Raw genomic sequence first — 17,137 nt, 5'->3', positions numbered from 1 at the left:
CAAATATATAATTTTTTAATAAGTTACTTTTAGATCCCTTTACCGTTTTTTTCTGTTTCATTTATAGCATTTTCATTTTACTGCCGTTTATGTTAACTTGTCATCTTCCCTGAATTATAGAATATAAAAGAATATTAACAAACTTGATACTGAAATTAAGCGTGATTTATTATTTGAACACAGATTGGTTGAATTTAATAATTTATTTAAAAGTGTTGATAATGACGTGGTGCAATTGCAAAAAAGTAAAGAAAGAAAACTGTTCAGGGATAAAACTTATTATGATTATGATGAGGGGAGGGCATACCCTGACCCACCCCTGGGCCAACAAGCTAGGTGGGCTGAAAGATGTGAAGAGGTAAACGTAATTAATGAAGATGATGATGTGGTGATTCAGTGGATGACAATGCCCCTTTAGAGCCACCGCTTCTGAGGAGATCCCAGCGATTGATGAATCAGAGGGGGGGGGGACAAGGGAACGGAGGGTATGGACAAGTGAATTATCAGAATCAATGGAGGAGGGGGAGACAACAACAACAGTATTGGAGGTGATGAATGATACCAATGAAAGGGATGGGATGTATGAATATACCATTGTGAAGTATCTTGGGCATGATTTCAGCATTTACAATTATAGTAGGACAACTGTGAGTACTGATTAGGCAGAACTGTTCTCAAAAGGGCTCAACTTTGTGCCAACAACTGGTAGTGACATTGTCAATACTATTTTGGAGTTTAAATTATTCACTAGGAAGTTGAATTTGGAACTCTCTTTTTTTCACAGGAGGGGGCTGGACAGTGCATGTTGTAGGGGAATCTAGGCCGATTAAACAGACCAAGTACTTTCATTCTCCCTATGCACCCAACAGTACAAATGTATGAGACCCTTTGTGAAAATGAATTCAGAAAAGTGGTTGCCAGAAATAATAACAAAAACCTTCTTGATAATAATGGGGTCAATAATTTAACTAGGAAAGAAATTACATTGCTCCGTGATATTTTGGAGAATGATGAAATCAGGATTATGAATCTGGATAAGGGGGGAGGAATTGTTATCATGGAAGTGTGTGATTACAATAGTAAAATGACTGACTTATTGTACAGTGACACATACACAGGGATTTCCAAAAATGAGTTGAATATATCCTACCGGCGTATAGATTTAGACAGTGAACAACTTTTACTTAATGAGCAAATTACTGTAGAAACTTCTAGATTTTTGGAAACTAAGCATCCTAGGATTTCTACCATTTCTGGAATCCCTAAAATACATGCATCTCTGACCCCCCTTACAACCGATTGTCGATGCAAAAGCTTCTACAACATTCAGTTTGGCTAAATATATTGACAACACTGTTAAGCACACCCTCGATAACAGAGACCTGGTGATCAAGGACTCCTGGGACTTTGTCTAAAGTTAAGAACAGTATGTACCACAAGGACTTGATCTTGGTCACCATTGACATTTGTGACCTCTTCTCAGTAATACCCCATGATGTTGGACTAGATATGACTATTTATGCTTAAACAGTACATTGAACCATGACACTATCCTTACTATCAGGTCCTGTATGGAAATGGTTCTGGACAGCAATTTTATCACTTTTGAGGGGCATTTATTCAAGCAGGTGAAGGGGTGGCAATGGGAGCATATTGTGCCCCGTCATTTGCTAACATTGTATTAGCACAGTGGGAAGACCTTTACGTAGTGAACTCCGAATTCAAGGACATGTGGGTACTATATGGACGGTACCTGGATGATATGGTCTTATTTTGGCATGGGAGCAAAGATGACCTGAATAGGTTCTTCGTTTACATCAACAACACTGCCAACTTTTTGAAATTTACCATAATCAAGGACCTTGACACCTTGAATTATCTGGATGTTACTATTAAGAAAGATCACTTTAAGGGTAGGTTTACTTTGCACCTTTATAGAAAACCTACATATTCTAACTCTTTGTTGCATTTTGAGAGTTGCCACCCTCTGCATCAGAAAAAATCTCTTGTCAAGGGTCAATATGCGAGATTAGCCAGAATGGTGTCTGACCAGGACGATTTTGTTAAAGAATGTGATGTCTTAATGGGAATTTTGCAGAAAAGAGGTTACCCTTTTAACTTTGTCAGTGACATAGGTGAAGAAGTCAAATCAAAAAGAGCTGGGGGTGTTTATTCTACACTCTTGGAGAATCCTGAAGGTTTGAATAGAACCTCTGGTTTGGTCAAAACTGACAGTTTTACTAGGGCATGTGTCCTGCCCTTCACTAGGGATTTTTTCAACATTAGAAGCATCATTTATGATTTTTGGACCATTTTTTTGTTTGGATGAGAAGATCAACAAAAGGTTAGGGGAAAAACCTCTTGTGGTTTACAAAAAGGGCACCTCCTTGAAAGGCCTGGTGGAGAGGCAAAAGTTAAAGGCAGGCCTAGGTGGAACTTTTAAATGTGGGAGGTGTGGACAATGCCCCTATATATTGGACACTGATTCCATGAGAGTCAGAAACTATGGTAAATTTACTGCTAATAGGAAGTATTACTGTTACACCAAGGGAGTGGTATATATTGCAACCTGTATGGTATGTGAGGGGTACTATGTGGGGAAGACAATCAGAGCCCTCATACAAAGAATATATCAACACAACTATGATGTACTAAAAAATAAAGAAACCAATGCTTTATTTAAGCATATAAAGGTACACCCGACACATTATTTTAAATTTTTTGTACTTGAAGTAGACCTGGGTCCACGAGGGGGGCCCGACAATCACTTCCTTGAATATTTAGAGCTCAAGTGGCAGATCAAATTAAATGCATGTCAACTATCTGGGCTCAATGACAAGTTATCCATTAGTTCTGTATTAAAACGGAAATCAGCTTTTTTTATATGACTTTATTCAAGATCTGTGTTTTAAATCATACTTCAATACATAATACATTAATGTCTATGTGGTTGGTAGGTGGCAATTCGTGTGTTGTAGTGGGCAGTTACTGTGATTATGTGACACTGTTTTTTAACTGCTTAATTATTTTACAGGAAATTATGTTTGCTTTGTCAACCAATGGCTGTAAGGGTTAGGGTATTTAAATATGGCATTTTTTGTATGTTCTTGTTCTGATGAAGTCTTGTGATTTTGATGAAAGCGCTTAACTTTTTTCAATACATTTTCTGGATTTAGTGCTGCTGTGTTCCTTTGGTGATCCTCTTCATATATTTTTTACTCGGTTTTGGTGTTCGTTATTTCTAAGTCTATAAAGAGAGTTGTATGCAAACATACATGGTGGACTTCTTTGAGACAGTTACCAAGGCTATAGACTAGGGAAAGATGGTCCACACAGCCTACCTAGACCTCGCAAAAGCCTTCAACACCATTCTCCATTCAGGTATTATAGATAAGCTCTCCAGCCTGAACATAAACCCCTACGTCATGAGATAGGTTGCCAACTGGCTCACCGACAGAACCCACATGGTAAGAGTTGCGGGAGCTAGGTCTGACTCTAAACCGGTTAAAAGTGGTGTTCCCCAGGGCTCAGTCCTAGGACCCCTCCTGTTCTGGCATATACTTCTCAGATGTACAGGCAAGCAGAGGAGGACTATGGCTGACCAAGTTCGCAGATGACTGCAAACTAGGGGCTATAATTGACTGTCCGGCTGACACAGTTATCCTCCAAAGAGGTCTCACTGAGACAGATACCTGGTGTCAAAACCATGGCCTCAAGCTAAATGCCAAAAAGTGCATAGTCGTCCCCTTTGGAAAAAACAAAGTACCCACAAACTACCACATAGGTGGTAACCCCCTAAATACGGAAGACGTAATAAGGGATCTGGGGACCCAAGTAGATAGTAACCTCTCGTTTGATAATCGCATTGCCAAAGTGGTTAGAAAATCCTTCTATGTGGCCCACCTAATCACAAAAGGGTTTGCATCCAGATCAAAAGAGGTCATTGTCCCCCTCTATGCATCACTCATCAGACCCATCATAGAGTACAATGCTCCATTTGGGATGTACCTTGCAAGACACATGCAACAGCTGGAAAGACCACAGAAGTACCTCATCAAGAGGATCACTGGCCTCAAACAGATGCCCTGTGCAGCTCGACTGAAGAAACTCCAGCTGTACTCTGTTGCATACCGCCTACTCGGAGGTGATCTCTGCCTGACATACAAGGCCATGTCCAACCCAGAATTGATGGACAAGAGAACCCTATCCCCTCCATCTCTTCAAGAGAAACCTTGACAAGTGGATGGGAAACAGAAAGTTTACCATGGTGATCACTTTAGTGGCTCTGCTGGATAGAGGCACAGGGAACTAATCTAAGGGGGCGGTGAAAGCCAACACATTCCGGCTAGGCTTATAAATGCCTTTGGGCAGATAGCCTAGTACCTACCTATGAACATTTATTGTATTCCCACAGTTGTAACTATAAACATTTCCATAACTTCCTATATTTGTTCATTTGTTTTGCATAAATTAACACAGTTTACATTGAGTTAGTCTAAATTGGCAGACACTGACATCAGCACAATGGAACGTTATGGCATGTAGTGCATTTACGTCATAAAAGAGTCGCAGATTTTTCTTAAAAAGTACTTGGACTTCCTTATGAATATCGCACTGCAAAAGAATATAGATAAGGCCTTTTGCTTGCATCCTGCAATTGTAAGAGCATTCAAACTGATTTACATCTTTTTTATTTTTTAAACATCTTAACAGAAGGTCAGATTTTGAGATTTACTTGTAGTGCATATTGTATATACACGATATATTTGACGAGTGTATTGCATTTAAGTGTAGCTGTACAAATTAGGAATTGTATCCTAACTGATTCTGAAAGCCAGATGATTTAATTTTCTTAATATCCCCCTTGTATATTGCCAAGTAACAACTACCTTTACTTTTTCTAGGTATTTAATGGAAAGCCCCACATTTTGGTTCCACGGAGGTCATGTCAGGGCACAGTTATTCAGCAGCTGTTCTGCCATTTTAATTTTTGCATTTGGCCAATTTTTTTTTTCTGATATTGTCTTTAAGACAGAAGGTGTAGGTGTCCTACTAGACCTTATTCATACTCCTAATCAAATTCCCTTTATACGTCTCCCATATCAAGTGGGTATGTGAGAAAGGATGAAGGTAAATTTAATTTTAATATTGATGGCCTTCTGTGTGATATTCACAAGAATCTCCATCTGTTCTTCTTAAAATGTTCAGGCATGTTGCTAGAAATCTGTACCTGCTTTTATATACAGTGAATAGAAACCCTTGTTTTCTTCATCTAACATTAATGTACTGGCCAAGTCATTTCAGGCTGTATTACATATAGACTAAAAGGTGCGAACAGAGAATGCCTAGTTTGTGCTTGGCTTCATTATAAAATGATGTTGACTTCCAAACGGCAGTGCAATTACTTGTATAATCCAAAGTCTGCTACTACTGTTAGCCATTGAGGTAGCATTCTGGGCAATCCTACTATGTTTTTACTATTGTTGTTGTAGCTAATACTAGCTTTTTTCCAGGTTATAAATAACAGGCTCATTCTTTTTGCCTTGGTAAAATGTGTGACTTTTTTATCTTGCAGTCTCCTAATTTCACATGGCAGTAAAACAGTCAAACAAATGAATCCAGCATACTTTGTCAGCAGCATTAATAAGTGTTAACCTTAATTTGACACCTACATTCTAACTACATTACACAGCTGCATATATATATATATATATATATATATATATATGCATACATATACATTTGTATATTTTTTTATGGCACACTCAAGCGACACTGTTTCTGTCATGATGCACATCAGTTTGCATTTAGTGTTAATGCTGTCTTTAAATAGTATTCATTTTTGTTTCCAGTATCTGGGGTCAGATTTAGAAGAATTCCATGGGAGGACTGTGCATGATGAAGAAAGCTGTCAGGTTATCCCTGTTCTTCCACATGTAGCAATGATGTTGATCCCTGGTCAGACATTACCACTACAGCTTTTCCGTCCTCAGGAAGTTAGCATGGTACGGAACCTTATTCAGAAAGATAGAACATTTGCAATCCTTGCATACAGGTAAGAAACTTTCATTTATAATGATGCCAGTAGTGCTCTCATAGAAGCATTTGTGAAATTAATTATATAGTAGTAGTGAAACTGGTCGATCTTTCCAGGTGCACTACTATTTTTACACTTCTAAGGAAGAGTATAACTCTCTGAAGTACAAAAGTAAAACTTGAGTGTTTACTGAGTTAATCACAAGGCATCAGTGCCTATAAAAGGCAGCGTCATCAACCCAGATTTTTTTTTGGTGTAACTTGAGTTTACGTTTTTCCAACTATGTAAAAACTTGACTGATTCATTTTTTTTTTTTTTTTTTTTTTTTTTTTACCAAGGGTGGCTACAGGGTCAGTCCTGTGTGAAGCTGTAAATCTGTTCTGTCCCTCAGTTGTTTCAGCAGTGGGAGTATCTCCTTCACTGATTAGACAGATGCCTGCAGTTAGCTTTAATTCTGCTAGGCAGAAGCAGTGTATATGTAAGGATGAACAGCTCTTCATTTTCTTTGCTAAAAGTACATTGGGTAAAAACATTTGTGTGTTTTCCCTTTCCAGGTAGTTGTCATACTGCACAGAATTTTGTCATGAGAAGTATGGCAGGCCCTTTTCAGTCACTATGGGGTCTCTTCTGTAAGAACAGCAGCCACATGTGCTGCCCTCTTCTGCAAGTCTTCTTTTGCTCGTAGCAACTGTGTAATGTTACCATCTGGATATAATGTCTAGGTCAAGGTCTTTGCTTGGGGTGCACCATTATCTTTGGCCTTTTCCTAAGGGAATGTCCACTCAGTAAGATTAGCCAAGGAACTTGTCCTGCTGGTTACAGAGGATGGACTTGTTCTGTTCATATGAGATGTGAAAGTTGCATACTTGCACAATGATAGATCTTCAAAATAGTCCACCGTATGCAACATGTCTTTCCTCCCCCATGTTTGGTGTATCTAGTCTAGAGTGTCATTTTTTGTGACGTGCTGATTCATCATCTTCACTGCTAAAGATCTCCAAAAGAGTATCTGGAAAGACAAACATCCATGATACACGAAGGAAGAGTTCCAAACAGTTTGTTCAAGTTTTATATACCGAGTGTCATTCTGGCCTCCTCTGTGTTCCCCCCTCCATTTTTCTTTGATAATGAGGCATCAGTCCTGCTGGTTAAAGAGGATGAACCTTCTAATTACAAATCTATCAAAATGGTAAGTGTATAACTTTCACAAATGCTTCTATGAATATAAGTAAAGTGAATATTTCTAGCAAAGTGTTATTTGAGATGCATAGCACATAACGCTGTTGTCCGCAAGTGAAGATTTCGTCTCAATCTGTTATTAATTGTGTGTATACTAGAGATGCATTTGTGCACTCTGTCTTACATTGGAATAGTTGCAGTAGCAACGGAACCTAACCGATAGTATCAGTTCACTAAAGCTAATGTTTATATGCTGTTTTCAATACAGTATCCCTAGTAAACTTCCTAGAACTGAACTATTATGCAGGATACATCTTGCACTGCTTTGTGCACACATGTTCAAAGCTATACGGTACCTGCGAGTTGTTTAATGCTTATATTTTGCCTGGAAATTGCCTTCTGATACTGCATTGTGAACTTACCCAATTTTGCCTAGGCTACTAACTGACAAAATGCAGGAGTGAAATCATTAATGCTGTGTTTTAAAATCACTCGGTACTGTAGTAGTGTTAGTCTGTCTAACCCCTCCTACCCTATATTTTTCATTTAACCTCTCCAAACCAATTTTCTCCCAAACAATTCTTTCCCTTACTGCCTGCCTTTGGCCCCTGCCCACCAGACCAGTGGACTATAAAAAGGGAATGCCACAACAGGGATACCTAAACTGGGAGGAACAGACTTTTACCTAAAGAAAAAGTGTGTATTAAACCATTCATCCTAATTTTCTGTAAAGGTGAACACACTCAATCGGGCCGACTCTGAGCCCTCCCTTATCTCTCACTAACCTTTTCCCCCTCCCTCCACTCTTCCAGCCATTCCAAACCTGCACTTCCGTACTAGATTCTAATAACTCCTAACAATTTGACTGTTTAGACACTTACCCTGCAGTCTTTAACCTGGGGGGTTCTAGCCCGCTCCGTTTGCTACACTCACTTCCCTCCCCACCCTACACCCTATAACTACACAACCCCTGCCATCATAAACATGCTCCCAATACACACACTCCATTACCAAACACCTAACACACTCAAAAATAAAATATCCCTAAGATACCAGAAGCAATTTGCTATGTACATAAAACATATCCTAAACACCCTCTATAAACTAGCCCTCGCTGGAGACATCCATCCAAACCCTGGTCCTTTCAAATCCAACCCAACCACAAACCCCAGTTCAAGCAACCCCCCCCCCCCCAATAATTCAACTCATAGCCAGTAAAAAAACAACAGACCTACTTATAATGTCCCTAAACATCAGAAGCATATGCAATAAAATCCAAGATCTACATGCTAGCATAAGCAATGTATTCCCCAGATATTCTCTTCCTAACTGAAACCTGGCTCAAACCTCACATCAAAAGTGAAGAAATACTTCCACCTGAATACAACATCCTTCGCATAGACAGATTGTCCAAAAAAGGAGGTGGTGTAGCATTGATGTTTAAACACCACCTCAATATCCAACTCCTGAACACATCTGCCCCTCACTACAACAATGAAGAAATCCTTTATGCCAATCTCAAACTAAACCAAACAAAACAATCAGTATCATAGAATGCTATTTCCCACCAGGGCAAAATATTACACCCCTAGAAAATCTCTTTAGCTGGGCAAGTCTATCTGTACCCCAGGAAACCATCATTCTCAACGACTTTAACGTCAGCTGGCTATCCTGTAATAACAATCTCCCAACCGTTCACCTAAATCTCCGTGGATTCACTCAACTCCTCCAATCCCCTACCCGAAGCAACAAAAACCCTAACAATCATACCTTACTTGACTGGATCCTAGTCAACAAAGCCCCTCACTCTTACCTAGCAGGCTGCTTACCTGACTGTCTTCGTGGCCACTCCCCCACTTTCCTAATTTGGCACCACACAAACAGTTTCAAGCTCATTATCCACAGGCAAATACGGAACAAGTCCAACTTCAACCCCAACTCCTTCATCTCTTCTCTGCAAAAGATTAACTGGTCACCACTAAAATACCTCAACCTAGATGAGGTTTTCCACTTCAACAGTACCTTCCTCTCCATCCTAAACACCCATGCTCCTGTAAGAAATGCCAAAGTCAGATCCAGTCATGCCCTATGGTTGAAAAAGACCACCAGAACCCTAATGAAATCCAGAGAGAAAGTCTGGGAGCACTGGAGACTAACAAAAAATAACTCAGATAGGCAATCCTTCCTTGAACTTCGCAATAAAGCCAAAAAGCAAATAAAATTAGACAAATCCCTCTACTATAAATCCACCCTAAACTCTACCAACCACAATCCTAAGCAATTCTTGTCCACTATTAACACTGTCCTCCACCCAGGGAAGGTTAATACCCCCCAGCCGTCCATTCCCCGCTCCTCCAGCAGTATTGCCGAATCCTTCAACAAACGCCACTGAAACTATAACATCTCTAAACAAACAACACTTCCCTACATCAGCCCGCCCAACTCCTAACCCTAAACCCCCCACTCCTCTTTTCTTCTTCACCTCAGTCCTACCTCCAACATAAAAAGACTATTGTCAAAACTTAAACCCACCAAACTTGCAGCTGACAGCCTCCCCTCTGAATACTTGAAAATGGCAGCTGATACATTAGCCTACCCAATTTCAATTCTAATCAACCATTCCATAACAGAAGGTTATGTTCCCTCTATATGGAAAATATCCCACATCATTCCCCTCCACAAAGGCATCCCCTCCACCGACCTCTCCAATTACCTCCCCATTGCTGTCCTCTCCCCTCTCTCCAGGATACTTAAAAAATGTATCAACACCCAGGTTTCCAACTACCTCCTAGCTAATAATCTCCTGTCCAAAACCCAACATGGTTTCAGGCCATATCACAGCACCACCTCCGCTCTGCTCTCCTTCACCAGCACTATACTTCATCACAAAAACAATGGTCTCCTCTCTACTGCCGTATTTCTAGATCTCTTAAAGGCCTTTGACATGGTATCTCATGAGCTACTACTCCCCCCAACCTCTCCTTCTCACAATCCGCCTGCAACTGGTTCCACAGCTATCTACACGGATGCCAGCAATCAGTAATCTGGGAGGATAAACTATCACCTCGCCTCTCATTTACTCTCGGAGTTTCCCAAGGGTCTATCCTTGGCCCTCTGCTAGTCTCACTTTTCACTAACAACCTACATACTGCCACCACACAAGCATCTCTTATACAGTACGCAGATGACTCTACTCTCATCTGTTCTGCCCCCACACTGCCAGAACTACAACAAATCACATGGAAATCATTCTGTTCTGTAAAAAGCTGGCTATCCAATGCTTAGCTCCTACTCAACCGAAGTAAGACAAAACTTCTCCTGTTCTAACCTTCCAAAGCCACCCAAAACACTCCCCACTTCAACATTCTTGCCAAAGACAATAGCATCATCTCTCCATCAGAACACGCAGCATTACTCAGTGTGGAAATAGACAACAAACTTAGATTTGACACCCACATATCTCTCGCAATAAAAAAAGTTCACAAGAAACTTGGTGCATTATATCGAAGCCGCCAATTCCTAACCAAGGGGGCTAGAATCTTCATAGCCATTTCCCAGCTAATCCCCACCCTACTCTATGCATCGGTACTTACCAACCTTAAACAGACAGACCTTCACTAGCTGGATGCTTATTACAACAAAATTGCTAGATTTGCCACTGGAACCTCGTACTGCAGCCATCATTGTATCTCCCTTAAAGAACTAAACTGGCTAGAACTTCCCCAACTCCTTCACTTTAATCACTCACTCTTGCTCATAAATTTATTAACCACCCCCATAACATCCCTTCCCTTCAGCCCCTTCTCCAATCCTGTCACTCCACTAGGCCCCTAAGATCAAGCAACAAAAATCAACTCACGGTTACCAAACCCAAAAACTCAGCAGGAGAAGCCATATTTTCATGTACCATATCTAAACTTTGGAACAATCTTCCACCCTCTATAACTACTCTACCTTTCAGCAGCCTTTTCAAGACTGCGCTCAAATCCCACTTAAATTTGCACTGGCTTTGTCCTTGTTCTAATCCAGACTAACACCCCCCCACCCTTACCCCCCCACTAGACTCTTAACCCAACTATACTACCGCCACTACCAACAGCAGTCAGAATTATCTAGTTGTCTTTACATACTTTAAAAATGTGTCTGACAACTTTACTAATATTATAAACGACAAGAAACCATCTTAACTTGCAACATTTACTGTATATACTGTTGATAATCAATATCTTGTTATTGTAGTAAAGCCAACAACCAGTAATGTTCACTATTGCTGCAACTTTGAATCTCTATCATGTACATGATGTGGAGCTTTTCTCCCTGGGCATCCGCTGAAAAGGACGTGCGTCCAGTCGGAATTTCCCAGTAAACAAATGTAAATAAGTAAATAAATAAACTTTCATTTAAGACTAAAAGGATGTGAACATAGAATGAAGAGATGGAAAATCGGAGTGTGTGTGGGTGTTGTTGCATCTTTTAGGTGAGTTAGTGTGAAATAGGTCAGTAACGAGTGGGTACAAATTAATTGACTGCAGTGATGGACTTTGTGACTCTCTTTTGAAGAGGTCTGAGCAAATTAATATCAAAGTCATCAAGGAAGATGAAGTTCTTTTTGTCTGACTGGGAGAAAAATGGTCTAAGTGTATATCAGAATGTTGGACTGAGGAGGGAGGGAGGGGAAAGCTGAGAAGTGCATAAATATAAATATTTTCTAGCTCCCCATTTATGATCAGTACGTTGACATAGGACGTCTGTGCAGAAGCAGTGGCTTTAAGATAGTCTGATTAGTAGTGAAGCTTCTCCACTAATATTATCTCCTTGTTTGTTACTTTGACAGAATAGCAATTGATAGTAGTAGAATTTGTACTGTACTGTGGAAAATATGTTCTGTGTTTTTCTCATTACAGCATTTTTTTTCACTCGTGTTTTGTAATGGAAGATGATACTTTGCTACTTAAAATATTTGAACTTGATGTTTTATAATGTAGCATAATACTTTATGATTTAAAAATTTGTACTTGACTTTTGAAAGATTGTGATTGTGGAGCTTTTCTCCCTGGGCCTCTGCTGAAAATGGGCACTTTCTGGTCCATTCGGACTTTCGCAGTAAACAAATGTCAAACAAATAAGTAAATAGGATCTCTGGTATAGAGACACGCACACACAGACACACACAGACTCATCAGGTTTAAGCCACATATCTGCAGTAGAAATGATGCCTGATGTCTGGGCTATGGAAATGTATTAATGCTATAAAGTTTTTTGTTTTGTTATGAATTCTTTGAATATTGTGATGGGTGTTTTTTTAATATTCATTGTTTATGGTGGGGGAATTGTTTGATGGGAGGATAAGAGTAGGATATGTGGAGTGAACCAGGATTAGGTTGAGTTTAGTTTGCAGTTAAGAGATGTGAAAATAGTGAAGTTTAGACAGGAAGCTGTTACCTGCAAGATTAATTAGAAGTTGTAATAGAAATGGAACATTTTTTGTGTGTGTGTGTGTGTGTGTGTGTGTGTGTGTGTGTGTGTGTGTGTGTGTGTGTGTGTGTGTTGTAGTAGTAGATTTCATTAAACAAGCTAGTTGATTTTTGTAAAGAGGAGGATAATGGAATCAAAGCATCTTGCATTACTGCTGCAAAAACACTGGAAAATAAACATAGGCGGAGTGAGACCAACATGGGAAGTAGTACTTGTTTCCTGTTGTATAGTATAGGAGAAATTAACATTGCTTTGTCTCTTTCCCTGCAAAAACACGAGCTCTCTTTCCCCTGCCAAAAAGTGGAATTCAGCAAAAACATGATCTCTCTTTCCCCTGCCAAAAAATGGAATTAAGCAAAAACATGATCTCTCTAGGTGTATTTCCATACAGATTTACATGCTGCTGTATTAGAGTAGAATAGGTATAGTAAAGAGTATTGTATTTGAGGACACTGTTTAGAAAAATGAGGAGGAAGGACATGATTTTACTAAGTTTAATGTAAGGAGTCATATGAAAGTAAATATGTAAGAACCAATAAGAAAGTAGTGGGTGGAAGTGAGAGACTGAGAGCAATGAGAAGGAATAGGGAGGGAGAGATACTTGAGATGGGTGAGTATAAATGGGAAGGGTTGTGCCATTTTAATGACTTGCAAGCAAGGTGAAGTTACCCAATAATAAAACCATCACTCTCAGCTATTGTACAGATCTAAGGGGTATATGTAAAAGTGGATGAAAGAGGTTGTGGGGATTATATGAGAAAGATGGAAAGAAGAGTAGAGGTATTGGTTTGACAGGTGCATGGTGGTAACCTGTTGTAAGGGAAAGGGAAAAGGAGTAGCTTACAGCATTAGTAGCGATGGTTGCTTGTCATTAAGGAGGGAGAGATGTGGAGGTATTGCTACTTAGGTTATAAGTGAGGAATAATAATAGGATGCAATAATTGAGGATGCAGAAAATGTTGCCCAGTACTCTGTAACACTAACTCTTTTAAAACAAATATTTATGTGCTGTGTCAAACTAGGAGATCTGTTGCTGGATTAAAAGAAATTTGCAGAAGTTGTCAAATGTGAAAGAACAGAAGATGATGCTGAAAAATGAACCTAAGAATGTGGATTAGTGATTTTTAGCAGAAAGGTTTTGAAGAAAAGCTTCACACCGAGTAAAAACTTGTTTTAGTTCTAATAAAATTTCAGTTGTATGGTTGTCAATAGTATTAGTTAGCTTTGGCATTATTGTCTGTAAAGGTGGGTGGCTGTTAAGGGTATTGGTAAAAATGATAAGACGTTTATTCTAATTACAGTTGGAGCAGTTTAGGAGGAGTGTTTGTGTACATTATTACCCCATATCCCTGGAAAGCAGTCAAGAATGTTGGTAGAAGGATAGCTGTATCACAGAATTGATGCAAAATGTCCACAAACTTGCAGCTCAGTGGTCCAAGAAAAGGGCTATATTACAGAGTTCAGAGCTAAACCATTTCTCCAGTCCATTCCAGGTAAGCTAAACCATTTCTCTAGGCCCAAGAATTTCAAAACCTCTTTGGCCCCCTGTGGCCCAGAGTGAAAGACATTTCATCTGAAATATACAAAATCTGTCTTCTCACAAATGAACAGGCTTTTCTTCTAGATTTTTTTATCCCAAAAGAAAATAAGTTTTTGACCATCCAAGCTCTATGCCTGTGCGTCCTGAAGGAGCTTGAATGGTTACTTTGGACCTCTGAAATGCTTACTGGTATGTTGCAGTTTCTAGACATCACTGAGGATTTCTCTGGTTCCAAACAGCTCATGAACCTGTTCACTTGTCTATATATTTTTTGGCCTACTTACTGCATGTGTTTCCAGTTATTTTGTTGGTGTTGCTACAGCTGCTGTCAAACAGTCTATTCACATTACCCTTCTCTAGTTAACTTACTAAAGCCAAGTCTCAAGAATATCTCTTGAATGAGCTATGGCGAGCCCCCTTGCAGATTCAGTAGAATTTGTAATGAACCAGGGTAAATTGGAAGTCCGCTAATATATGCAAGTACGGCAAGGGTGCACGGCCAAAAAGTCATATGTCAAAAACAAAAAAAACGGCCAGCACAACCAGCAGTGGATGAAAATATTTATTGAAATGTATCAAGGTCACTAACCAGCATACTGGTTTCGGCACAGACTGTCTTCAGTGCTGACAAAGAATGCAAAAACACCTTATGCCTATTAACAATATAAAGAACAAATCAGGCACACCTCCAATATACCATCCTCAATTAAAATTAATTCAAACCAGGGGGAAATACCGCCCCTAGTTTAATGATCCAAGTCCGTTGTTTTTTATTTAACAAATCATGACAGCCTAATTTATTGGGTCCACTGATACAAATGCGGTCAGTGGTAGTAAATCCAAATGTTGCTCTGTGGTGGTGTAAAACATGATCTGATGTTGTCCTTGACTATGGGCTTGGTTCCGAGCCTTGGAACTGACTCGGACGTTTATTTCAGCTCACACCTTCCAAACTCTCAAGCTAGGCTGTACCCATAATGTTCCTCTCAAAATGACCTTAGCTCTCATTTGCTGCTTCATGTTTCAGATGCATATGACTGCTCTCGAGCTTTGGTTTATAGTTAAAGTAAGTTTTTTCATAAAATATTCTTTTTTTCTATTTTATAAATAGGTTCATGGGTGTGTACTAGGCTAATGGCCCTGCAGCCTTTACAAGCCTAGCCCATAGGATTACCCTGGCATTGTGCCACCCAACCTTATCTCCCTTCTGTCTGTAGTGTCCTTTTTCTATACACGCTCCTGTCGTTATTCTAGTAGCGTGTGTGTGTCTGTCTCCCTCACTCTGTTTTCACTACCATTGGTAGTTCTTTACCAGTACTATTGTTGGTACTTCTTTGTACTTCTTTAGGTATTCTTAAAATACCATCATTGTATTTTCTTTCCTTTTCTCTATTAAAAAAAAAAAAAAAAAAACTTCCACTGTTCTTCCTTTCTGGTGTGTGTGTGTTTGTGTATGTTTGTGTGTGTTTGTGTATGTTTGTGTGTGTTTGTGTATGTTTGTGTGTGTTTGTGTTTGTGTCTGTGTGTGTCTGTGTGTGTCTGTGTGTCTCTGTGTGTGTCTCTGTGTGTGTGTGTCTGTGTGTGTGTCTGTGTGTGTGTCTGTGTGTGTGTTTGTGTGTGTGTTTGTGTGTGTGAGTTTTGTGTGCGTTTTCATTATGGCTAATAAATCTGAATCCCCTGCCAAGTCATAAGGGGACTTCGGGATTTAAAAGGTGCCAGAAATGTGAAAGAAAAATGCCCAACTTGGACAGGCATGTGTGGTCTGTCTACTGACTAGGTAAAGTTCACCTGCAGGAGGACTGTTAAATATGCTATGGTTTCTCTGCTAGTACACTCACCGAATGGAGAACTAAACTTATTCTAAAAGGACTACTAAAAGGTGACTTTGAAGAGGCCATTTCCGGGTCCAAAACTGAAGCCGGTTTTTCATCATCATCATCATCTTCTTCCAAGAAGCACCCTTTGGTTCCTAGTACTTGGAACTACCTAAAAAGTTTTCTAAGCAGCCTTTGGTGTCAGATTTCCTCTGCACAGAATGGCAAAAAAGATTCAGCACCTACCAAGACTTTGGAGTAGACTTCAGCTGCCTTGGCACCAAGAGACTCATCGGTACTGGAGCAGTCTGAAGTAGTTCTTGTTCCAAGTTCCAGGTATTCATTTTCTGTAGAGCCATTCAAGGATAGACCACTGAGCCCCTTTGTCGATCCGAGGGCCCCTAGGTCTCCTTTGACGACTTCAGTTCGATCCACTAAGGGTCTCTCTGAAACTGACATTATGAGACCGTTGGATCAGCTTCTGATGGTGAGGGGATCTTCTTTGGTTCCTAGCCAAGCCGGCACTGGACCAGCCCTATTTTGACACCATCTGTTCTTCCTCCTCCAACTCTTATTTAGTCATTGGAGCTCACGGTTCTGACATCCCTGGCGCCAACTTTCTTGGTTTTGATAGCAACTTCTCCTCTGGAACCAAGGGTTGCCTTGAGCTCCTCTGGGCTTTTGGCACCAGAGGTCTCCTGGGGTCAAGACTCCCTGGCTGATTCCGAGGGGCATAGATAGACTTCATTATTTTCAGAGCCTTCCATGGCCTTCCATAACCCTCAGTGCTTCGGCCTTCATTGGATTGACCCAAGTTTTGGTTTCAGGGATAGCCTCCTTGGTGCGGGCTGGACCTCTGTTCCAAAGGAGTCTGTCTTGGTTCTGGGCTCCCATCCCTCTATGGGGGGGCCAGACTTTTGAATCATAGAGAAGGCCTTGTCCATTGGGGACTCTGTCTCTGCCATCCCTGTCGGGCCAGACTTCCACATCTCCTCAACCAGAGCTTCCATCAGTCTTTCACCTGTGTTACAGAGTACATAAGCCCCAGGAAAGACCCTCTTTGGTGGTTTTCTCTTTGGACACTTCCCCAGA

General features: G+C 40.2%; 1 protein-coding gene across 2 annotated transcripts in view; it reads left to right on the top strand.

Annotated features, from left to right (window-relative positions):
• Nucleotides 1-17,137, top strand: part of CRBN (cereblon) — a 945,847-nt gene that overhangs the window by 286,844 nt on the left and 641,866 nt on the right. For both annotated transcript variants that reach the window (XM_044082066.1, XM_044082065.1), the window contains exon 3: nucleotides 5,853-6,055. In XM_044082066.1, coding sequence (XP_043938001.1) covers nucleotides 5,853-6,055 — 203 coding nt within the window. The remainder of the gene's footprint in view (nucleotides 1-5,852; nucleotides 6,056-17,137) is intronic.

The sequence above is a fragment of the Protopterus annectens genome, chromosome 8.part1 (assembly GCF_019279795.1).
Source record: "Protopterus annectens isolate FY-2018-M chromosome 8.part1, PAN1.0, whole genome shotgun sequence".
In the NCBI taxonomy this organism is placed as follows: Eukaryota; Metazoa; Chordata; order Ceratodontiformes; family Protopteridae; genus Protopterus; species Protopterus annectens.
The sequence above is the reverse complement of the archived record's forward strand: the minus strand, read 5'-3'. Positions and strand labels throughout refer to the sequence as shown.